The sequence below is a fragment of the Acinonyx jubatus genome, chromosome C1 (assembly GCF_027475565.1).
Source record: "Acinonyx jubatus isolate Ajub_Pintada_27869175 chromosome C1, VMU_Ajub_asm_v1.0, whole genome shotgun sequence".
Classification (NCBI taxonomy): Eukaryota; Metazoa; Chordata; class Mammalia; order Carnivora; family Felidae; genus Acinonyx; species Acinonyx jubatus.
In genome coordinates, this window is record NC_069381.1 from 213,906,735 (window position 1) to 213,931,942 (window position 25,208).

At 48.8% G+C, this 25,208-nt stretch overlaps 1 protein-coding gene across 1 annotated transcript in view; it reads right to left on the bottom strand.

Moving 5' to 3' along the window:
• IQCA1 (IQ motif containing with AAA domain 1) overlaps positions 1-25,208 on the bottom strand; it is a 154,701-nt gene that overhangs the window by 97,680 nt on the left and 31,813 nt on the right. Inside the window, exon 6 of the mRNA XM_027046990.2 lies at positions 21,379-21,584. Within this exon, the coding sequence (XP_026902791.2) occupies positions 21,379-21,584 (206 nt within the window). The remainder of the gene's footprint in view (positions 1-21,378; positions 21,585-25,208) is intronic.

Sequence of the window (25,208 nt, forward strand, 5' to 3'; positions counted from 1 at the left end):
GAGAGAATCCCAAGCAGGCTCTGAGCTATCAGCACAGAGCCCAACATGGGGCTTGAGCCCTCGAACTGTGAGATTGTGACCCGAGCCAAAATCGAGAGTCGGACACTCAACCGACTGAGCCACCAGGCGTCCCAGCCGTTTCCTCCTTGCGCCTGAAATACTTGCCCACCCGGGCTCTGCAGTGTGGGGGCAGGGCCAGAACTGGGTGGAGAACCTGCCCAGACACCCAGGTCCCGACGTGGCCTGTCCAGAGCTGCCGCGCACTGTGACCCAACTCAGCTCGGGCCACCTCAGTGTGCACCTCACAGGCGTCTCCCGCTAACAGCCCCAACCCGTTCCAGAAAATGAGAGGCTCCACACAGGATGCCCGTGTCTCCTGATCTTCAACGGGAAGGATTATAATCTGTGACAACCGTGCCCCCGTGCCCCCAACTGGTTGTTCCCCTGGGGAGGCAGGGTCATGGCAGCACACTGGGAAAAGCACCCAGTTGTTTCCCGAAAAGAAGAGAACTCACGCTCGGACACGCCAGGCGGTTCCCGTTTCCCTTCGCAGTCTGTTTTCCCGAACCAGGAAATGGAAAAAGATCTTTTGTCAGCCGGGAGCCCTGTTTGCTGAGAAGATGTGGTTTTTCCAGACTTAAAATAACTGTAGGGTGTGTACTTACAGGTCTTACAAATATTCTTTTAAATATTTCCTCATGCTGTATTTTATCAGTGCGAGGACTCCACTCCTGGACATGTGCTGGTTCTCTGGAAGATCTCTAGAGACCTACTGCCGACAGGAAGCCCTGGGCCAAGAGCCGAGAAAGGAGACTCAGCCCGACTCTGGCCGCTCCACCCGTGGGAGGCACGGCTTGGCTGGAGACCCGCTCACCCGTGGCACCCACACGTCAGCTCTCCTCTTCCTCCGATGCCTTCACCATTTTGCCTTTACGGGTTTTGACCAGTTTAGGTGAGGAGTGGAAGCCAGATGTGGACTTGAATTTCTTCAGCTGCTAGTGAGGCTGACACTTTGCCATGTGCCCGTGCATCTATGTCTCGTCCTTTCTCGGATCCACGTAAGTGGCAGAAATGACAACAGCTCACAAGATGCGTGTTGCACGGAGGTTTACACCGCGTTTTCACACCTGCCTTTCACAAAGTACTTTCTCATTTCGTCCTTACAGAAATTCTGTAAGATACGCATTTCCCTCCATTTTGCGAAGGAGGAAATTTGAAAATGCGAGAGTTTAAGTGATTTATCCTAAGGCAAATGGTTCCAGAGCCCGGATTCTGACTTGAACTCGAACCTGTGTCTGGATGTGCAGGGCGTCCCCACTTATCACAGCCACTTGCTGTGTTTGCGTGAATCCTTAGACAATGGATTCCTAAGACTTCCACGGTTGCCCTGGATACCCTCCTGCCCCAACGGTTCCGCCATTAGGAATCCTCACAGAAGTGAAGGCAGAGATACTCTGCTATGCACTGTCTGTACTAGTAAAAACTGTAAATAATAAAAGCTACGATCAAACCCTGCAAATAAGCGCCCCTGGGGATTGGCTATATAATTATGGTGAAGCCTGAAGGTAGAACTCTGCTTCTGTTCTATCTTGGACAGAAGGTCTACCAAAGGTAGAAGGTCTACCAAAGGACAGGTAGAACTTTGTCTGTTTTTTACCTGTTCGCCACGGGCACCTTATACACACTCGGAGCTCTTGCAAAGACCAGCTGCTCTATAGGAATGGCGGAGATGTTAATGGTAGAATATTAAGGGGGAAGACCAGGCTGGGAAGTGATATGCGTTCTAGAAAGAAAAGGGGATAGGCGGACAGCCTCAGGTGTGGGTGTTTCGGTCCGCAGGTGCGTGGAGACCGGCGAGCTGTGTCCCTGTGTGCACCTAGGTTCACACACAGCTGTGGGAATGGATGGGGGAAGACCAGTAAATTCTTCTGTATGCATTTGAGTATTGCTTCCCGTGCCACAGCGTATTGGAATTATGTTGGTAATTAAATAAAACAACAAGGTAAAATAAATTACATTAAACATACAGGTGGTATTTGGCTGGTTTCCTTTTTTTTTTCTTCAAGTTTTTTTTTTATTATTTATTTATTTTGAAAGAGAGAGAGAGAGAGAGAGAGAGCGCCAGAGAGAGCAAGCAGGCTCTGTGCTGTCAGCGCAGAGCCCTACGTGGGGCTTGAACTCACAAACCGTGAGATCATCACCTGAGCCAAAATCAAGAGGCGGACGCTTAACCGACTGAACCACCCAGGCACCCCTGGTCGGTTTCCCTTTCTGTCTTATTTTAGGGTTTGACTAGGATACACATTTCGTAAATTTTACAGTGGAATCAATCCAATTTTCTTTGACAATATTTTTGTTCCTAGAAGTCAGAAAATTGTGACCTGTGTCTAGGAGAGTTAAGTTCTCCATTGTGCTTTCTACTTCCTGTTGGCCTTAATAATTAGATCAATCTAGTTCTATCTATGTCTATTATGTTCTATCTATGTCTATTAGATCAATCTATATCGTTTGCAGTCTTATTACTTCCAGTCACTTAATTTATCATACACTATTTCCATCTCTGTCTGTCACTTCCTGGGCTCTCCAGTTTGCTCTGTTGATTCACGTTTCTGCTTTTATATTCGTAGAATGCATTCACCTTATTTTTCTTTATAATAATATACCTGAAAACAGAGTGCCATTTGTCCTGCCCTGTTGGTGTTCCCTTCTTGTTTTAATCCTAATGACTTTAATAATTATGTTTGCAAGTTCAATAAATAATCCTGTTGGGATTTTAATTGGAATTGCGGTCTAGCAATTACCTGGAGCAGACACATCGTCTTTCCATTGGATCGGGAGCATGGTGAGTCTGCCCACTTATACAAGTCTTTTTGTATTCCTTCCTTTTAACATTTATAGCCTTCTTAAACTTTCACATATTTTTCTTTCATATTTAGTCTATCGCTGATTTAAAAACTACGTTGTGCCACTTTCTTTAAAATACTTATTTCCTTTTCATGTCATACTGAAAATAATTTATCTCATGGAACTAACTGATATTAGGGGCAAAAGCCATCCATACTGTCCTTTCCTGAGAAGGCCTGCAGCGTTTCTTCAAGTGCATGGCTTTCTTTTGGTTTAAAAAATCCTGGATGTTTCACTCATTCACGCACTCATTTAGAACTTACTCAAGTGAGTATCTATGATGTGCCACAGACACTTTGAGGCACTGGGAAAAAGCAGTAAACAGAACATCTAAAAGTCTTTGCTTTTATTCAGCTTACATTTTATTATGCTGAGAATTAATCCTTGTCTTGACATTTTTAAATTTTATTTTATGTATGTATGTATGTATGTATGCATTTATTTAAATGTTTATTTATTTTTGAGACACAGAGAGAGAGAGAGCAAGCAGGGGAGGGGGAGACACAGAATCAGAAGCAGGCTCCAGGCTCTGAGCTGTCAGTACAGAGCCTGATGTGGGGCTTGAACCCACAAACTATGAGATTATAACCTGAGCCGAAATCGGACGCTTAACCCACTGTGCCACCCAGGTGCCCCTCCGTTTTTAAATTTTAAAATAAGAAGGGGATATTTGATTTTATGAAACGATTTTTCTGCATGAGCTGAGACGATCACATTGCTTTTATTGGTATTACACAACACTGGATTTTCTTAGCACTTAACTATTTACGTTTTTGGGACTAGACACTGGCAGTCTGATTTCGAGCCACTTGGAAATCTAAAAAGTACTGTCTGAAATGACAACTGAGTCAGAGACAAAAATCAAAACGCAAACGGGTTGGAGATGGACAAGAAAATCACGACATGTAATTCAAAAAATTTTTTTAAATATTTATTTTTCAGAGAGAGAGAGAGACAGGAATACAGAGTGTGAGCAGAGGAGGGGCAGAGAAAGAGGGAGACCCAGAATCCAAAGCAGGCTCCAGGCTCTGAGCTGTCAGCACAGAGCCCGACGTGGGGCTCGAACTCACGAAATGTGAGATCATGACCTGAGCTTAACCAGATGCTTCACTGACTGAGCCACCCACGGCATGTAATTTTTCCAAAGTCCTCCAGAATAAGGGTCCATGCCCCTAATTTTCCTTCCCCCAGATCCTGCTGGAAGCCCCAACAGAGCACACACCTGGGGCAGGTCTGGGAGCTAAAATTCCCAGGGAGGGGGCTCCTGCCACGAGGTCACAGCACCTGCCCTGGGGAGGAACAGGTGCCTGGGCCAGTGAGCCCCAGAGTGACAAAGGAGCCACTGCAGGGTCATGACCCGCCTTCGGATTTTAAAGGACGACCCTTCCTCTGTGTGGTGGACAGACTGTATGTAGTCCCTGTGTTCTCCTTCTCCCGGTGTTCACACCTTTGTGTGTTTCCCTCCCCTTGAGTGTGGGTCGGACTGGCCGCTGGCTCGTAACCCACGGGATACAGCAAGCAAGACGGCGGGATGTCACTTGTGTGATTGCTCCACGTGTCTGTAGACTCCCTCCCTTGCTGGCTTTGATGAGGCAAGTTGCCAGACCCAGGGGCCCACCCCCCACAGAGCAGGGGGCGACTCTGGCCAACAGCCAGCAAGCCCTGGGGCCCTCGGTCTGGCAGCCCCACAGGAACTGCACGCCGCCAGCTGCCACTGGAGCTTGGAAGCCGATGTGACCCCGTCTGCAGCCCTAGGGGACCCAGGGCAGAGGACGCAGCTCAGCCCAGACTCCAGATCCACAGCAGCCGCGAGACGCTCAGTGGCTGTGGTTTCCAGCCACCAAGTCCGTAAGCCAGACTGATACGGTTATGCAGCGATAAAGAGCAAATGCACCGTCATCACGTTGAGACAGATTCGGAGAGCAAGGGTGGTCGCAGGAATGAGTCAGGGGGCCACGCAGTCTAGGTTAGGGCTGACGCGGCTCAGACCAGGCCCGGTGGCAGCAAAGACCGAGGCCTAGACGTGGTGGGTTTGGGGCATATTGTGAAGGTGAAGCCGATGGAATCTTCTGACGGACTGGGATTTGGGCTCAGAGAAGGAGAGGAGTCAGGGTCGTGCCTCAGGGACGGGCAGGGTGGGTTCTCCGTCCGCTGGGGTGCGAAAGGCCGTGTGGGGACAGCTCTGAGGGGATGAGGTCCTGGGCACACGGACCTGAGAGGTCCCCCAGCCAGCTGATACCAGGCTGGACCTCCACGTCTCTCCGGGCGGTGGACTCACACTTGGGAGTCAACAGAGCTCGGATGGGGCAGAAAGCCACACGCCGGATGAGAGTTCCAGGGAGACAGGGAGGGGACGGGAACGCAGGCCTGGACCCTGGGCCTCCGCTTGTGAGGAGATGCGAGAGAACAGGAGGGAGAGCAGCTCGTGGGGGGCTCCTATCAGCTGTTCGAGCCCCGGACCGTCCCTCTCTTGTCAGATGTTGGCGCGGCCACTTGTATGACGTAACCTCATCCTGACCAAAGTGAGCCTCCATGGAGGCGGGGTGGGGGGTGGGGATTGTTGGACAAAGCGGATGATTTCATGGAACCAGCAGAGAAGACTTCAAGTCGGACAGACTTTCCAGCTGGAAAAGATGGACTGCCTGGCCCTCGGCAGGCAGGTGTGTTCCCTACGTCAGCTGCCGCTTCTCGCCTGTACCCTGAACGCCTTGAATGTGACCAACTAGGGTGGTTGAAAATGCAGTGTAATTTCTGGATAACCCGATCCAGTAAACGTACCGAGATGACTTGCAATGAACCTTCCATACTAGTGGAATTACTATTATTATTAAAATTTTTAACGTTTATTTACTTTTGGGAGAGAGAGAAAAAGAGAGAGGGAGACAGAGCATGAGCGGGGGAGGGGCAGAGAGAGAGAGGGGGACACAGAAGCTGAAGCAGGCTCCAGGCTCCGAGCTGTCAGCACAGAGCCCGACGCGGGGCTCGAACTCACGGACCGCGAGATCATGACCTGAGCTGAAACCAAGAGTTGGATGCTTAACTGACTGAACCATCCAGGTGCCCCAAAGGAACTATTAACACTCATGGGCTCAGAACTTGATATCATTGACTCTTCTAACGCATCCAACAGTCTTACGAGGTAGGTACTGTTATTGTCAGTGGTTTTCGGATGAGAAAACCCAGGTTTTCGGTGACTTGTCCATGCAGATCCGCTCCAGAGCCTACGGGCTCGGCTCCACTGAGGGAGCCACGCGCAAGCCACGCGGAGCTGGGAGGTCACGGGAAGCAACTGTTGGTTTAGGTCCCAGTAATAAAAACATAAAATAAAGCTTTGGACCCAGTAAAGAGGCATCTGGCGGCTGGATGTATCGTGAAAATAGTATTTTCCTGGAAATGACGAAAGTCAGGGCCACAGCCACTAATTAGCTGTGTGGCGTGAGACAAAACCTCCATCACTATGGGGACCTGTTTAGCTCATTCTGCCATACGGTGTAGCTGAACTGGGTTTGTCTACTCGGTTGTTAAAAACAAGCATGGTGCGCCTCTTAGACCATTTCTAAAGTTCCTCTCAGCTCTAGAAGCTCTATGGTTTATACGTGACAGGAGTTGGCAGCGAAAGGCAACGCTAGTTTCCTACAGAACCTATTCCGTGATTAATGTTACTTTCTTATAAAAAGATACTTGACGTAGTGATCTGACTTTATGTGCTTTTATTGAGGAAGCTTGAGGAGAAAAACACCCGTGCCTAGCAAATGGGGTTTGCAGAACCTTTGGTAAAGTTAGGGCCTATTAAAAATTTATGCATATTGTCAACAATTCTTGCACGAACGGGAAAATGACCAGTGCTAGTTTGCAGTGATTTAGAAAGGAGAACTACGAAAATGATAAATATTTCCCTTGAGGTCTGACACTGTGCTTCAATGGGTCCCACTGTTTCAGACTCCCAGGACAGAGATTTATCTGTGTTTCATCAAGTATGAAAAATATACGGGTGGAGGGGTTTCCGGCTGGTACTCCCCCCCCCCCCACAGTCATCCAGTTACCTCCATTAATGTCAGCAGGCTCATAAATTTCTCCTGTGTTCTAAAGAAAGCAGCTTGTACCCCTGCACAGAAGCCTCCAAAATGTCACTTGCTGTCTATAAATTCACTTACACTCAATAAAGGCAATTGGCTGCACATGGGCCTAATTACCACGGCCCTCCTTGGGAAACTGAGGGGCTCACCGTTTCTCAAAGGAGAGGGGGAAAAAAGTGGTGTGCAATTGCACAGTGGCACATCGCGAAACCTGATTTATTCACTGGTGTTTTTCCTTGTTAGTGGGATATTACAAGCAGTTATCACTCAAGATGGAAGTTTCCTTCCCGATTCGGAAGTAATCCCTTCGCTCGTGCTTGAATCCTATAGGAGCCTCCCTGCCCAACCCCCTGCCCATTTGCATTTTATCGAAAGAAACAACATGTTAGTGATCACGTGATGGATCAGTCTGATTTCGGTTACTCTCCTGTTGGGAAAATGACCCCACGTGGCGTCCTTGCACCTTTCTGTCTTAAATATTTGCAAAGGAATATTTACAAACACCTGGGCAAGAGCAGACCACTTGAGGAAGGAATGGAGAGATTTCGCATTCAGATAGGCTGCCCTCAGTTTCTGTTCACACGCTCCTGGTTCAAAACCCCGACCATGGTTCATCCACATTCCCTTATCTATTTCAAGAATCCAGAAAGCCTGGGAAAGTAGTCATGAGAGGAAGAGTGTACGTTAGCAGAACAGAAATGCATGGTTTAAACTCATTTTTTACGCGCTACTTTTAAAAAGAAATAACCACGTACACACAGCAATGGAATGCATTACAGAAAAGGGTAGCTTTAGGGCACAAAGGTTAATTCTGCAGGTTCTCTGACCTTACTGGATCAAACGGAAAATACGAATTTATGAAGCATGAAGGCAGGATAATTTCTGTCCGGAGCAACACATACATGTCGACATATGTCACCGTAAGACACAGAAATGAAGGGCTAGCTACAACAAACCTAAAGGCTCTGTATCCAAAGAACAGTCAGTCCTCTGTCATGACGTATTACACGCACCATAAAGCAGACGGCCCAAAGTCGTCTGACTTTCCCGGGTAATAGAGAGTCAGTAGACCTGAGGGCTTTCACATTCCCAGGATAATTTTGGTTTTAATTTTTTCAGTGGTGCTCTGCCACTCCTTACGGGGGCTCCCTACACGTCCCCCTTCCCTTGGCAGAGGGTGGCAGTAACTTTGGCCCAGAGCCACTCAAAGTACCGTCCCAGGAGCAGAAGCATCAGCATCCGTTTGGAGCTTGTTAGAAACTCAAAACTCTACACCAAAAACGCAGGCAACAAAAGCAAAAATAGACAAGGGGGATGACATTAAGCTAAAAGCCTTTTGTGCAGCAAGGGAAACAATCAACAGAGTGAAAGCCGACCTAATAAAATGGGAGAAAAAGTTTGCAAGTCATCTATCTGACAAAGGGTTAACACCTAAAATATATGAGGCGTTCCTACAACTCAATATATATTAAAAAAAATATACCCTGATTTAAAAAAAATGGGTGAAGGAACTGAATAGACATTTCTCAAGCAGAGACCTACAGATGGGCGATAGGTACATGAAGAAATGCTCAACATCACTCATCATCAGGGAAATGCAAATCAGGACCACAATGAGACAGCACCTCGCACCTGTCAGAACGGCTGGACTCAGAGATGAAAAATAACAAGAAAAAGGAGGCCTTGTGCATTGTTGGTGGGAGTGTAAATTGGTGTGGCCATTGTGAAACACGTTCCCACTTTTGGGAAACGAGCTGAGCACGGCACGGTTATACGCACACTAAAATAATAGAAAGTTTATACATTGCTCTCTGCCCTCAGTTCCCGGCACAGACTCGTAAAACCCTCGTAATTTCCTAATTGATCAGAGCACTAAGAGAATGCTTTGTTCTAATATTTGATCTTTGACCCCAGTTCCTCGCACAGGGCTCGTAAATCTCTGGGTGACAGGAGTGCCTTTTGTTCTGCTGAAACAATGTCTGGGGGGCTGCTGAATGGGGGCTCGTCAGGAGGAAGACCGAGCCCTGATTTGAGGCTTGGGACTTTCAGACTTGCTGTCTATTCTCCAGAAAGCGGAGAAGGGATGGAAATTGAGTTAATGATCAGTCGTGCCTCTGTGATGAAACCTCCACAGAAGTCCTCAAAGCACAGGGTTTGGAGGTCCTCCAGTGAACACATGGAGGTCCTCGGGGCGGTGGTGTTCCTTCCCCGGTCCCTTGTCCCATACGTCTCTTCCATCTGGACGTTCATCTGTCTCCTTTCATAATAGACCAGTAGACCTCAGGGTTCCCCGGAGTTCTGTGAGCCATTTTAGCGAATTATGGAACCCAATGGGGAGTCCTCGGAACCCCAATTTATAGCTGATCAGTCAGAAGTACACAGAGGTGAGAACCAGAGACCTGTGACTGGCACCTGCAGGGGAAGAGCCTTGTAGGACCGAGCCCCCAACCTGCAGGCTCCGGCACCGTGACCGGGGGACGGCGCTGAACTGTGGGGCGCCCAGCTGGTGCTGAGGAAATTCCTCCACATGTGGAAAACCCACAGCCGTGGTGTCAGCAGTGAACGAATGCTCGTGAGGGTGATAGCAGTGTGTGGTAGGGGAGAAGCACACAGGAGGAAGTGGGTTTTTTTTTTCTTCCCCACCCCCGTGTTCACTGCAGCATTATTCACGGAGGTCAAGATATGGAGACCGACTAAATATCCGTTAAGGGATATGTGGATGAAGAAGGGGGGGCGGGGCGCCTGGGCGGCTCAGTCGGTTGAGCACCCGACTCTTGATTTCGGCTGCGGTTGCGATCTCACGGTTCGTGAGTTTGAGCCCCACCTCGGGCTCTGCGCTGACAGCGCAGAGCCTGCTAAGGATTCTCTCTCTCCCTCTCTCCGCCCCCTCCCCTGTTTGCTCCCTCCCTCCCTCTCTCTCTCCCTCTCTCTCTGCCCCCTCCCCTGCTTGCTCCCTCCCTCTCTCTGTCTCTATCAAAAATAAATAAATAAACTTAAGAAAAGAATTGGTGGTATATACACACAACAGAATATTATTCGGCCAGAAGGAAGAAGGAAGTCCCACCATTTGCAACAACATGGACGGACCCGGAAGACAGTCTGCCGAGTGAAATGAGCCATGCACAGATAGTCAAAGGGCACACAATTCCACCTACATGCGCGACCTAAGATAGTCAAGCTCATAGAAGCAGCGAGAAGAATGGAGGTTGTCAGGGATGGGCGGGGGATAAGGGAGAAACAGGGTGGGGTTAGGCAAAGGGCACAGAGTTCGGCTCTGCAGACGAGCAAGCCCCAGAGACCTGCCGTTCAGCCCGCAGCTTGTGGTTGCAAACGCCGCATTGTATCCTTGAACATTTGCTAGGAGGGTAGATCCCATCTTAAGTGGCTTTATCACACGTACAAAATGATTAAGTAGAAAGAGTGGGAGGCAATTAAAATTAAAAAAAAGTGCAGACCATCAGCTGCACTTCACCGCTGACGGTGATGCAGGCTCCAGCTTGCCAGGCAGTGCGGTCCGGCCCGATCTTAACTGTGACATTTAGCTGGACCTTCAGGCAGTCTCTGCCTATTAGCTCAGCTCAGCTCCGCAGGTGTATTGCACCTGCTGAATGCCAGGCCCCGTGCTTGGTCGGGAGAGGACCAAAGGAAGACATCACGGCCGTGTCCGCTGGAAGCTTGCGGTCTAGCGGGACAGACAGAGAAGGACAGCACAGTGGCAGGCACAGTGGGGGCCGGGAATATAAGCTGGAGTGTCCGTGGTCCACGGAAGGGACTCTGTCCGCCGCGCCTTCACAAAAGAGCCTCAGGGCCCGTCTTTCAACATGACTCAGCACCTGGACAGACCTCGGGTGCCCTTGGCTGCTGGGTGCCCTGAACTTGATTTAGCGTGACGACGGGCATATTACACACGATGTCACATGGGGGGCGCACCTGTCCCCGAGGCCTCGGTGGGCAATGCCAGGCGCTCAATTTCTCATCCCACCTCTTCTCACGCCCTGTGCTCAACCTAACATATTTTCCACCAAAACAGGTGGCAGGACAGTCATTCGCCTCCTGCTATGAGTAACCTACATGTGGTCACAGCTCCTCTCGGGACCACGGCTGCCCCTGAGGATTTGCTGAAGAGAGAATTCCACATAAAGAGCCCCTGACGCACCCCCCTGTGTGTAACCTGCCCTTTCGCCGTCCTCCAGAAACTTCTTCCAATCTGAAGGGCACGTGTGCTCCAGGTGGGACACTTGGAGTGTGAAGGGAAAAAAACAAGCTGTGGTCCCACTACCCAGACGTATCTGCCGTGCCCACTCTAGTGGTTTCTCTTTGGACGCCTTTAGAAGTCCTCAGAGGCGCCAATTCCAAACCCCTGCCCCGAAACCAGCTCTGGTTTTACAAGGTGTTCGCGCTTCTGCAAGTTTCACACAGCCGGGTTTCAGTTCTGCCAGCAAACACCCGGGCTTTAGCCTACTTCTCTAAGCCCCCTCTGAAGCCTGTGAAATAAGTGGGGCCACGCCACGTCTCTCGGGTCCCATGGTTCCTGCCTCTCTTTCTCCCCCCCCCCCCCCACACACACACACAGAACCATCACTGCGCTCACCGTGCAGGTGAATCGGAGAAGGAAGAGAAGGAATCAGAAATAAGGAAAGCCCTGGGGTTTCCGGGTGGGACCTAATGAGCCACATGGCCTCAGACAACCTCCATCGTTTCCTACAAAAATGACACTTAGCTGAACGATGCATTCAAGACACAGAGCAAGGTTTCTGCCTCCGGAATGCTCAGAATAAGGACATGCGCTTGGTGTTGTGGGAGCATCATGGCTTTGGGAATTCGGAGACCTGAGTATGAATTCCAGCACCCCCCCCCCCTCCGCCATGAGCCATGGGTCCCGAGGGAGCCACTGTTGCTGCCTTTCTAGGGCTTGGGATCTCAGAAGGGCACCCGTGGGAAGCAGCCGGTGTGGTGTCTCTTGTAGGAACAGAGGAGAGGCACATGGGCTGAGCAGAGAGGACCTGCTTCTGAAGGAGTCAATCATGGTGGAAGACGGTGTGGGGCCAGGAGCTTAGGATATCTGGGGGGTGGGGGGCACTGGAGGCCAGAGTGGGAGAGACCCGCACTGCCCTCTCCGGGTGGGCAGGACACTCACTTTCCCAATTTCTGCTCGTGGCCTCGGGCTCTGCTGGGCAGAGGGTATGGTCACACCAGTTCTAGAGTCCCCTCCAGGGTGAGTTCCCGGAGCCTCGACTGGCGTAAACCAGGGTGGGGGGGCGGGCGGTGAGAGAAGAGTCTCTCCGGGTCCACATACCTTCAAACGACCAGGCTTAACTCGCGGAGCTTTACGCGAAAGGGAGGATTTTACCGCATTTCAATTGTAGCTTCACTTTAAAAAGGAAACAAGCAAACAAATAAAACAATCCCCAGAACGAAGCATCCCAAGACCTCTTCCAGAAAGAATGCGCACTTGCTGGGGCTGTGCAGGCATGTCACCCCCGCACCCTGGAGGCTTGACGCGCATCCCACTCGGTCTAACTTGTGTTTGCCTGCCCTGTCATTACCCCCTTAGCTTCGTCCCCACTTCAGCCCTCGCAGCCCGCCTCTCCCTGCTCCGCCGCTGGCCAGGCTCTCTTTCTAGAGCTTCCCAATGCAGCACTCTGAAAAGACGCCTCCCGCTGTGACGACAAAAGGTCCCACACCCCGGGATGAAAGCTGAAAATTTTGTGTCTGGAAAGTGATGGCCTACCTCTGTGCTTGAAGTAATTATGGAGGGGGTAGCATGTGCCACACAATGTTCCAAGGATTCCATATGTATTCATCCGTGTTATCCTGCCTGCGAGGTAGGGGCTATGAATAGCATTTTAATGAGGAAACGGAAGCACAGAGAGGTTAAGTGAGTGGCTCAAGGTCACACAGCATGTAAGTGCTATAGCTGGGATTTGCACCCATGCTGCTTGGCTCTATAACCTCTACTCCTGCATACATGTGTAATGTAAATGTACATCATCGATAACGTCACATAATAAGATCAAAAGGTACTGGCTGTGTCTACCACATTCCCGGCCTGGCTCACCCTGCTGAGGATGGGGATCATCCCAAGCCCCCAAGACCTCTTCTCTTACTCATCCCTTCTGATTGTGTGTTGGCTTGAATAGCGGGGTAAGGCTACCTAATTTATACTCTTCCAGATTCCCTATTATTATCATAATCGTGACATGTGGAGATCCAAACCCCAAATCTGAATGTATTAGAATAAAATTGTCAGAATAATAAAATTAACTACCCTGCACGTGCTCAAGAGCCATGTGCGGCTTGCGGCCACCACCCTGGAACGCGGGGATCCAGGCCGTCTCCAGCACTGCAGGAAGGCCGACGGGACAGCGCTGGTCTCGAGGGACCCAAGGTGCATTCTGTCCTTCATCACGAAAGTCACCGGTGAATGCAAAGCAGAGTGCTTATCTCACAACCGTTGAGGGCTGTGGTCGGCTGAGTCACGGTTCCCAAAGATACTGGGTCCTGATCCCTGGAGCCTGTGAATGTTATCTTACAGGGAAAAAGGGGCTCCGTAAGTGTGACTGAATCAAGGATGTGAGACAGGGAGATGATCCCAGTTACGCAATCAAAGGTGTTCTCAGGACAGAGGAGAGCGGGGAGATTAAGCACCTGGGGGAGAGGTGGGGGCGATGAGACGGCGCAGCAGAGAAGGGACGGAGCCACAAGCCAAGAAGTGCCAGCCGCCTCCAGAGGCAGCAAGAGAGGCTGAGAAACAGACTCTCCCTGGGGCTTCCGGATGGCGCACTGCGGACCCCTTGATTTCACACGTCCGATTTCCATAAGCGGGAGGAAATAAACTCATACCGGTTTAAGCCACCGTGGTTGTGATCATTTGCCACAGAAGCAATGGCAGGTTAATGCAAGGGTTAAATGAGTTAGTGTGTAAAGTATTGAGAATTCCCAATACTGAACAGACGCTCAATAACTGGGAGCCTCTGTTTGTTGTTATTATCATTTCAGATGAATAACACACCTTAGGTACCCAGTCACCAAACGGTTCTAATTACAAGGGAGGCCAGTGGTGCGTTAGGGCAAGGAGCGCTCACAAGGGCAAGGGCTCTGGGGGCAGGACTGAGGGTTAGGTGGAGGAAGCCGTGTTCCCTGGATGAACAACCAAAGCACCCGCCAGCTGAGCCCGTGTTTCCAAGATTGCGATATTTGCCAAAAACTGCTATTTCTAATGGTTCAGCCTGCACAGAGGACTATAAACACAACTGGCTCTGTTTCCAGAAGATTCTCGGCTCTTGGAGCCCAAGTGTGAAGCGAAGGGAAACACAGCACAGGAGCGGGCGTCAAGGTGAACCCTCCCCCCTGTGCTTCACCGGGAGGGGAAGGAGCCAGAAGAGTAACTGTGGGGGATGGGGAGACAGTAGCAGCCACGTTGTTCCCATGACTCCGTATCCAAGAAAATCCAAGAGAGTCAAGTAAAGGGCTGCTGGAAATAACCTGAGAGTTCACTCAGCTAATGGTGCAAATTATATAAAATATACGACTAACAGCATGGAGAACACAGTGAGTAATATTGTAACAACGCTGGGTGGTGACAGATGGGGACCACACCTGTGGCGAGCGCTGTATAATGTACAGACTTGTGGCATCGCTGTGTTGCACAGCAAACTAACATAGCGTTCTATGTCCACTGTACTTTAGTAATAAAACAATAAATCAGTAAGCAAAATATACAACTAATAACAGTAGAAAATACTACTTGGAGAAAATCTTATGAAATACAAAAACACCAAAAAAATCCGTAACTCTGGGGCCCCGGTATTGCCTCTGTGCTGCCTCATTAACCCCCACAACAACCCCAGGCAGCAGGGGTGGTGACGGCCTCGTGCAGGTGGCCAGGGTGGGGCTCAGGGGCGCCTGGGGCACAGAAAGTGAGCAGTGGGATCTTTCTTTCTTTTCTTTCTTTCTTTTTTTTTTTTTTTTTTAACATTTATTTGTTATTGAGAGACAGACAGAACACGAGCAGGGGAGGGGCAGAGAGAGAGGGAGACACAGAATCCGAAGCAGGCTCCGGGCTCCGAGCTGTTGGCACAGAGCCCGACGCGGGGCTCAAACCCACGAACTGTGAGATCATGACCTGAGCCGAAGTCGGTCGCTTAACCGACTGAGCCACCCAGGCGCCCCTATGAGCAGTGGGTTCTTAACGCTGCATTATTTATCATTTCTCTCCTTCCCCGTCTTTCCTCCTCTCTCTTTCTAGCTTTCTTACAGGCCAGCTAAAAAAAATCAAAGGCAAATGGTAACTCAGAAGTCATTATTGCAATAATGTATCCAAAACAGCTTTAGTATCAGTAACACACATGACTACGTTTTAGAAAATCACTTAAAAAGATGATGTCACAGAGAGAAACGGATACAAGTCAGGGGGGTTCACAGAGAGGATGCTGCTGAGAAAACCCCAGTTTTCAACCCCACCCCCAGCCCCCACCCCCATTAACGACTTAGGTGCAAATGGAAAGATTACCAAGAGCACTTTTCTTTCATCAATTTGACAAAAGATTAAAAAGGTAATAATCTATGCATTCACTAGTGTGCCCACCTCACAGAAGGCTAACCAAGCACTAAAGACATCTTCCGGCAAATATCTTAAGGACGTGGGAAAACCCAATGTTACCTTTTAAAAAATTTAAAAAGGTTCGTAAAATTGAAATTAAGTACACGTGTGAGGGAAAAAGACGCAAGGAGATTTAGGGAGAACTTTTACGGTGGCGACCTTGGCGAGCCGGGATCAGGAACAGTCTAAATCTTCCTCTTTAAGCCCCTCCCCGCCTCGCACATTTTCTACACGAGCATGTGTCACTTTTAACGTTGGAAAAACAGGATTCCTTTAAAGTAATGTGAAAACTGAGTGAAAAAACAGATCCTAGTACAACTTGGCAGCTGTAAGTATTGATGAAATGAGCTCCGAATACGTATTCCAAATCGTGGGCGTATATATAAACTGTAACTTCTGGTAATTTTTCAAGTTGTCATTTTGTGTCCTGTTGGAATTTTGCTTGAGGATGGGTCATGTTTCATGTTTCAAAAGACAATATTTGCTTTTTATTTGTCTTTGATTTAAAAAAGCAAGGAAAAGGATTTTTATCAAAGTCAATCAGTTAAATGTAATTCAATTAGGAAAATAAATTTTCCCTTGACCTTACGTTACTTCAAAAAGAGGAGTCTTTATGTCTTTGGGAGTGATGCTCCCCATACCCGTGGGACCCTAACTCGGTCTCCAAACTGTCAGGCCAGTGACACCCGGGTGAACCGCTCTCAAGGACTGGCCAGTGAGGGCTGGGTCTCCAGAGGAGCCCACGTCCCTGGGAACAATGGAAGGGGCCCTTCCCCCCTTTATTTATTAAAAAAATAAAGGATTCTAATTAAAAAAATTTTTTTAACGTTTATCTATTTTTGAGACAGAGAGAGATAGAGCATGAATGGTGGAGGGTCAGAGACCGAGGGAGACACAGAATCTGAAACAGGCTCCAGGCTCTGAGCTGTCAGCACAGAGCCCGACGCAGGACTCGAACTCACGGACCCTGAGATCATGACCTAGGCCGAAGTTGGACCCTTAACCGACTGAGCCACCCAGGTGCCCCAAAAGGATTCTAATTATAAACCAACATCATATCACCCAAAGACTCAATTCTTTTGAAGTTATGCCTTTCTACCCAAATGTGCGCAACGGCACAAAATCATCCCAAGTGTAGTTGCTCCGGGCACAATTGTGTAATTGGCCAAGCACGGAGCCCGGCGATCCCATCACCTGCACAATTCACCTCTTCCACGTGGAATTCATACACCGCTCCCTTCTCAGCGCCAGGCAGGTCCTGACGGGGCTCGCCCGGTGGTTGGTGGAGGGGCATGTGAGCGAGCAGGTGGTCACGGGACGGGAGAAGCAGTAATGACCTGACGTCCAGGTCTCGGCGCCCCGCGTCTCTAAACAGCCCCTCGAAGTAGGTGTGAGTCTTGTCCCCATATCACAGATGAGGAAACTGACCCACGGAGACGAGGACTCAAGGCTGCACAGCCATCTCCAGTCCGTGTTCTTAATTGTCCTGCCAGCCGTCAGGGGCAGGGATGGTGGGTGTGGGGCTAAGCAGAGCTCAAGCAGGAGACAAGGAGGAACTTTGAAGGGAGACCCCCTCAGGGAGGGTTTCGTGGAGTCTCGGCCCGAAGAAGTTAGTGAGGCAGAGGGGAAGGGCAGGAGGAAGCAGGAGAAGGTGCGTGAGTGGGGACACCGCCTGAGTCCTTGAGGCTCACCCTTTAAGGGTCTCCATGAAGGAGGGGGGCCAACGTGGAGATCCCAGCAGGTGGCTGAAGAGAACCTGGAAACATCTGAGTGGAGCCTGTCTTCCTTCCCCGTGCAGCTTGGTTGGAGGGGGTTGGAGGGGGTTGGATGGCAGCGAGGAGGAGGGGCCTCAGTGGGTGAGGGTCCGAAGGAGCCTGCCCGGGCCCTGAGGCTTGGGCAGGACACCACTCTTGCTCCGGGGGGACACGGAGTTCCCAAGAGAAGCGGCATCCCAGCAAGGCCACGCTCAGAAATGAGAGGCCAGGATTGCAGGTGCCTAGCGATCGGGGGCGCATGGCAGAAACCACAGGCTGCGGAAGGAAGTCCCGGGGACCAAGTGGGTGGTCATTCCTCATTGGACCAGATGACTACGCTGCGAGCCTATGGGACAGGTGACAGCGCTGACCATAGCATGTGCCCAGACGCTGTCACACTCGTCCGGCCCCTAACTGTCAGCATGAGGGTTGAGCTTCCCTTCGTGGTCAGGTGCCCTAAGGGGAAGAGAAGTGGGAAAGAATTCTTGATAGGCATTTGGACGGGCTCCAAATGTACTCAAAACAGCCCGAAAGACGCTCCTTTAAACTGGAAGGCTCGGAGTCACCCACAACCGGCAAATTTAAGCTTTTCTTAGACTGTGTGCAGGAGATGGGGCGGTCCGAGGGCGAGGTTACAGACAGGAATACTGGGCTTTGCTATTTGGAGAACAGAAAAACATGCCTTTTTTAAGAACTGAAAACACTGATATCTCTGCTGATGGAATGCCATTACATTTTTAACAGCTTTACTGACGTATAATTGATACATGACAAACTGTCCCTTAAGCGTACAGTTTGAGAGGTCTGGGCTCTATACATGCCCATGAAACCATCACCAGAATGGAGAGTAAGAAGGGAGCCCGATAAAGAAAGGAGAGCATAGGTGCACATACATACCACCCTCTGTTAATAGCTGTATTCACTTCTTTATGATCATTACCAGCACAGAATTAACACAGCCTCAAACTCCGCACTTTAAATATGCTTTCACTGAAAATGCCCCAGTTTGCTATAACGTAGCCTTGGCCAATAGGGTATAAAAGGACAAGTTCACAAATTTATTCAATTTTGAATTTTTAAAAATCATCAGCATTTTCAAATTGTATTTCTATTCATTTTTGAGAGACAGAGAGAGACAGAGTGTGAGCAGGGGAGGGGCAGAGAGAGAGAGAGAGGGAGACACAGAATCTGAAGCCGGCTCCAGGCTCCGGGCTGTCAGCACAGAGCCTGACGCGGGGCTTGAACCCACGAACTGTGAGATCATGGCCTGAGCTGAAGTCGGCTGCTTAACTGACTGAGACACCCAGGCTCCCCAAATTGTATTTCTATAATAAAGGACAGAGCTTCCCAATCAAAAGCAATTGATTGCTTCCTTTGTTTTAAAAAATGCTTGGGGTGCCTGGGTGGCTCAGTCGGTTAAGTGTCCAACTTTGGCTCAGGTCATGATCTCACGGTTCACGAGTTCGAGCCCCGGTCAGGCTCTGTGCTGACAGCTCGGAGCTTGGAGCCTGCTTTGGATTCTGTGTCTCCCTCTCTCTCTGCCCCTCCCTAGCTCATGCTTACACACACGCTCTCTCTCTCTCTCTCTGTCAAAAATAAATAAACCTTAAAAAATATATAAAAAATTTAAAAAATGCTTTATTTATTTTTGAGGGAGAGAGTGCGAGTGGGGGAGGGGCAGAGAGGGAGGGACAGAGGATCTGAAGTAGGCTCTGTGCTGAGGTCAATGAGCCCGACGTGGGGCTCAAACTTACAAACTGCAAAATCATGATCTGAGCCAAAGTTGGACACTCAGCTGACTGAGCCACCCAGGCGCCTCGAGCATTAAAATAATTTTAAGAATGATTTATTTATTTTGAGGAAGATAGAGAGTTAGGGAGGGAGAGAAGGAGGGAGGGGCAGAGAGAGAGAGAGAGGGAGACAGAATCTCAAGCAGGGTCCGTACTGTCAGTGCAGAGCCCAATGAGGGGCTCGAACTCATGAAACAGGAGATCATGACCTGAGCTGAAGTTAAGAGTCGGATGCTTAAGTGACTGAACCATCCAGGCACCCCACTGAATTGCTTTCTTTAAAAAAACTTTTTTAAAGTTTTTAAATTTATTTTGAGAGAGAGAGAGGGAGAGAGAGCGAGAGAGAGAGAGAGAGAGAGGCACAGAGAGATAGGAGAGGGAGAGGATCCCAAGCAGGCTCTGCACTGTCAGCACAGACCTTGACACGGGGCTCGAACTCACAAATCATGAGATCGTTACCTGGGCCAAAGTCAAGAGTCGGACGCTTAACTGGCCGAGCCATTCAGGCGCCCCTGAATTGCTTTCTTTGAAGAAAGTTTGTTATGAAATTTAAGTGTTGAGGAAACTATCAGAATGCCATACAAATTTAACACGAGTAGTTTACGATGGCCGCGTATCTCTAAACCTTGATGTACGTGTGATATCTGGTGCCGCAGAACATGTTACATCAGAACTTAGATGCATGTTTATGTCGTCGCTGTTTCTGTGGGGAGGGGACCAGACGTGGCTGCCCTGGGTGCCTCTGCCTCCAGGTCTGCCACCAGGCTGCAAACCACAGGTGCGGTCTCATCTGAAGGCTCTCTGGGGGAGAATCCATGTCCACGGTCATCACGTGGCTGTGACGGAAGTTGGTTCTTCCCCGGCTGCTGGATCGAGGCCCTCCGTTCCTTCCCGTGTGGGACTAGCACACAACGTGGCCGCTGACTTCTCTCAGGGCAGCGAGGGAGAGAGCCAGAGAGAGGGCAAGAGAGGCAGGCAGGAAGGCAGTGACACCCCATCACTGTGGCTCTGTTCTTCCTTCAGAAGCGAGTTATAGGTCTACATCACAGTCAAGGGAAGGACATTACGGCAACAAGAGGTGAAGTCGCTGGAGGTTATCTCAGAGGCTGAGACATAAATACCTTTTAATGGGATTCTCTATTGTCAACAGTCAGTCTCCGGTTCTGAGAAGCCAACCAAAGTTGGTGTCTGAGCGTCTCTGAACCCGGTACGATGCAGCACAGCTCCCCGTAAAGGAAACAGACGGCCAAGTCTGGCCTCCGCGGCTCCTGGGACGGAGCACTACAATCTGCCCTCTTTTTCTCCACCCCCACCCCCCGCCTTGAAATAAAACAGATTTTAAAACTGCTCGAATTAGGCTGCCTGCAAAGTGTTTGTTCCGCTGTGTGGAAACTTCTGTGCTCCACGAGTGTCTGTCCTAACCACGTGTGATTCTCTAAAAACGAATATGTTTCAAAAACCCTCTTTCATAAAGCAAGCTTTAAGTCAGTTAACGTTTCACGCAAGGGCATTAAAGAGGACCCTTCACGCAGACCCTGGGGCCTGGTCCCCAGAGCTGCTACCCACCCAGCATTTCAAGGAGGCCCAGGGCCCCGGTGTCAGGTCACCGATGCAGCAGTTGCCTCACAGAATTCTGACAGAGAAGGGCTGTGACTGAGAATCCCAAGCTCATACAAGGAGACGGGCTGGCCAGATCCCAGGACCTGCTTGTGACTGGATCCCTCGGCTTCCAGCCAGAAGTGGCCCAGGAAGTCCACCAACATGGGGCTGTGTCATCTACCCATGACGTTCAATTCCATGTGGTCACAAAAGTACCATATGGACCTTATTAAAAAAAAAAAAACCAAAACACCAGCACAAAAAGCAATCTCATTAAAAGAAAAAAAAGTTCGTTCCTGAATTCTTAGCCCTGACATTCCGCTTTCTAAAATGAAGCTTAAAACTCCATGAATCGGGGGGGCCTGGGAGGCTCAGTCGGTTAACTGTCCAACTCTTGGTTTCAGCTCAGGTCGTGATCTCACGGTTTGTGGGTTCGAGCCCCGCATGCTGACAGCATAGCGCCTGCGTGGGATTTTTCTCTCTCCCTCTCTCTCTGCCCCTTCTCTGCTCTGTCTCTCAAAATAAATAAACTTAAAAAAAAAAAACCCATGAGTCTATCTACAAGGACATGCTTCTGTGCTTAAAAACATACAAGAACCTCAACCCCTACAGAAGAGACCATCGGGACACATCACCGGGCCGCTCGCGCTTACCTGCATTCGATGAACCAATGCCGAATCTGGTCTTGAAGGTTCTCCTTGATATCTGGACCTTCTATTAGTTTCAGATCATCCTTGATTGTGACCAAGGCTTCTCTGTATTTCTCTTCATGCTTTATCTGCACCTCATTCCTCAGGGAGGTCACCTTTTCAGCCTGGATTATGGTGGCACTGACTTCATTAAACAGGGGAGGTGGATTCTGAAAACACAAGATCATAAAGGTTCTCATGCCAAGGAACACCAGACACTCGTGAAATATGTTGATGTCTCTGGTGGCGTCTTAGCAAGGCATACAAGACATGCACACAGAACGAAAGAATCATGGCTGGCGGGCGGGTCTTAAGAAGTGATTCACCACCGTGGGGAGGAAAGATGGGGATCACTCCATACCATCTGGCAGCTGGGGGGCGGTTAGCTGGAAAAAAAGCATATTCAATAAATATGACAAAAAACTGTTCACACGATGGAAAGTCACATGTTTCCAAATCTTGGTTAATGGGACAGCAAAGATTATAGAGGAAGAAAGTATTTGAATCAAGTGGAAAGTTTGGGTGCTCCGATTGCAAGCAAAACTACCCTCAAACCAACTCTGCAAACATCCCTTCCGTTGTTAAAGACCTCCCAGGGAGGAAATTCTCAGCTGACTCCGGACATTCACCCTGATATTACATCTTGTTGGTACAATGTTCTACCTTAAAATCTGCTGGTTAGCAAGTCAACAGAAGTCTGGCTAGGGAGTGCCAATCAAATGCTCAGCACTGCTCCAACATCTATGGGGTGGTGGTGAGAGAAAATACACAATCACCTTGAGGGGAGCCTGGCTGGCTCAGTCCATAGGGGATGTGACTCCTGATCTCAGGGTCATGAGTTCAAGCTCCTCGTTGGGTGCAGCATTTACATAAAAAAAAACCAAGTCATTTTGAGACATAATTCCTGTTCTTTAGGATCCTCTCAAACGGAATTGGCACGACACGGTAGGGAACAATGCCAGCCGACCTAACGACGTTTTGCAACATGGGTTTGGATGGAAGTTTCGGACCAAAAAGGGACTTGGAGAAGGAAGACGCCACAGGGCAGTTGTACCTGGAATCATATCCCTGAAGCTCTGCTTCCTTCACAGATAGAGGATCTGAGCTCTAAGCAGTTCAGAGAGTCAGCCCAGGCCAGAGAGCAGATAAAGGGCACACTCAGTGGTCTGCTGGAGCCAGCCCGCGACGGCTCATGAGATCCAATTGACCCATTTTTTAGAATTTTGCAAGCTGGCTGTTAAACGCATTGTTCATTGTGAGCATTTTAGAATGCTAATTTCTATAAACTTACAATTAAGTAAATTACATTACAAAGTCCTCAATACTCAAAACTAATCACTTCCTAATTATCTGATTGGATGTTACTATATCATCTGCGCTCTCGGCATTATGTATATCTGCCCTAGCTCCACAGTGAAAATACTACATAAAGTGTGCCACGGCACCTATCTTCCCAACTGCGTTATATCGGTTAGCAGCTTGAATGGGCGATGGGGATATTTACACTGTGGAAATGAGCAAATGCTCCCGAAGTTGAAGCAGAAGTTGCTCTGATTTCTCTGTTTACTCTTTTTTCTTGTGTTCCGTTTTCATTTTGCTGAAACACGCCCATGAGCGTAACTTGCAGACTGGATACATGCAGCCGTGAATCTGCTAAGTACTTGCACTTTGGAGGTGTTTCCTGGGGTCCCTCCCACCTTTGGCAGTGTCCTTGGAGGAAACTTCCAGCATGCAGAGCCGCCCGTGACTGGCTTGTCGGACACGGATGTTCCTCGTACATAAGCTCTTCTCCCTCCTGCTTTACCCTTGGAGCTCTGAACGTTTATCAAAATGTGTCCAGGCGTGGACACTTACTCATTCATCACACTCTCCATTTGGTGGGTCTATTCACTATAAAAAATTGTGTCTTCGACTCTGAAAATTTCCCTGCTATTATTTCCCCTTCCCCCATTTCTCTCTCTGCAATACATGTTAGATAAAATTGCCAGGCCACCAGATTTATCTTCTGCTAGGCTGAACTTTTCTCCTGTATGTTCCATTTCTCCTTTATCTATTTGCGCTGTGTTATAGGAGGTTTCCTGAACATTATCTTCCAGAACTAATTTGATTTTCAGTTATGTCCATTGATTAATTTGGATTTATTTATAATTTTTTAAAAAGTTTACTTATTTAGAGAGAGAGAGCATCAGGGGAGGGAGGGAGGGAGGGAGGGAGGGAGAGAGAGGGAGAGAGGAGAGAGAGAGATAGAGAGAGAGAATCCCAAGCAGGCTCCAGGCTGTCAGCACAGAGCCTGACGTGGGGCTCGAACGCACGAACCGTGAGATCATGACCTTAGCCAAAGTTGGATGCTTAACTGATGGAGCCACCCAGATGCCCCTGGGGAAGTTCTTTTAGAGGCAACATATCCTCAAATCTACTGGTGACTTATTTATCCACATTTTCTTTTTTCCTCAAAATGCTGGAGAGCTTAAAAAAAAAAAAAAAACAGACTCCCAGTTTAATCCTGGGAGTGAGGAAGAATCAAGAAACTAGTAGTTTTGGAAAACCTTCAGGTGATTCTGATAACTATCTAGGCCAGGGTTTGGTAACCTGTAGCCCGCAGGTCAAACCTGGCTCAAATGCATGTTTTTGTGAATAAAGTTATCCTGGATCACAGCCGAGCCCATTTATTTACATATTGTCTGTGGCTGCTTTCGTACTACAAGGACAATGCTGAATGGTTGTGGCAGAGATTGTCTGGCCTGCAAAGCCTAAAATGATGACAGAGAAGGAGGAGGGGGAGGAGGAGGGGGGGAGGGGAAGGAGGAGGAAGGGCTGTTTAAAAGAAGCATCACAGAAGACGACGCACGTATCATTTCCTGAATGAGTACACCCTCACTCTGCAGAAGTAATCCCTCAACCCTTACAATAATCCGGCCAGGCGGGTATTTTTATCATATAAGAAATGAACCACAGAGGCTAATTAACTTTCCCAAATTCACACAGCTGGCAAATGGGAGAGGTAGGAACCAATCAATCCCTGGCTTGTCTGACCCAAAGCCATGGCATGGGGTTTGGGACAGAAGCCTGGATGTAAGTTGAGGCTCAGCCATTTGCTACCTCTAGGAGTTTGTAAAAGGCATTGACACTGTGAAGGTTTAGTTTCCTCCTCTTTAATGGCAACAATATCACACTGCGAAGACTGAGTGAAGCGCTCTATGTGAGATCCTGCTACAGCGCCTGGCATCACGTGAGCCCTCGGTGCATTTACTGTGGCCCCCGTCATGTCAGCAGGTGCACCGACGTCTAAGTGTGTGAAACCCAGGAGTGCTAGGGGGCTACCATATAAAGAAAATTTCAGGGGTAAGAGAAAAACATCGAAGTTCATTTCAAAAGCTTCGAAACAAATACAGGATAAAATTCAAACATAGAACAAAATTTTGCCTTGTTTACAAAAGACATTAACAACCTTACAAATTTAAGTTAATTAGTTGGAAAAACATAATCTTAAACACTCAATTGATGCTATATACTAAAATAAGCTCCAAATGGGTGGAATAGTTAATTGTAACATGTATGCACATAAGTGTGCACGCACGTGCACACACACACACACACACACAATCTCTGAGAAATACCTGTGAACCTCTGGGAGTGATTTGTCAACTAGAAATACAATCAAGATGCTGTTAGAATACAGCACCCACTTAACACAAAGTCAGTGAAAAAAAGATGAAAAAAAATTACACATATAACACTTTAAAAATATGCATTGAAAAGTCTAAGGAAATAATCCAATTGTCTGAGTTAAGTAT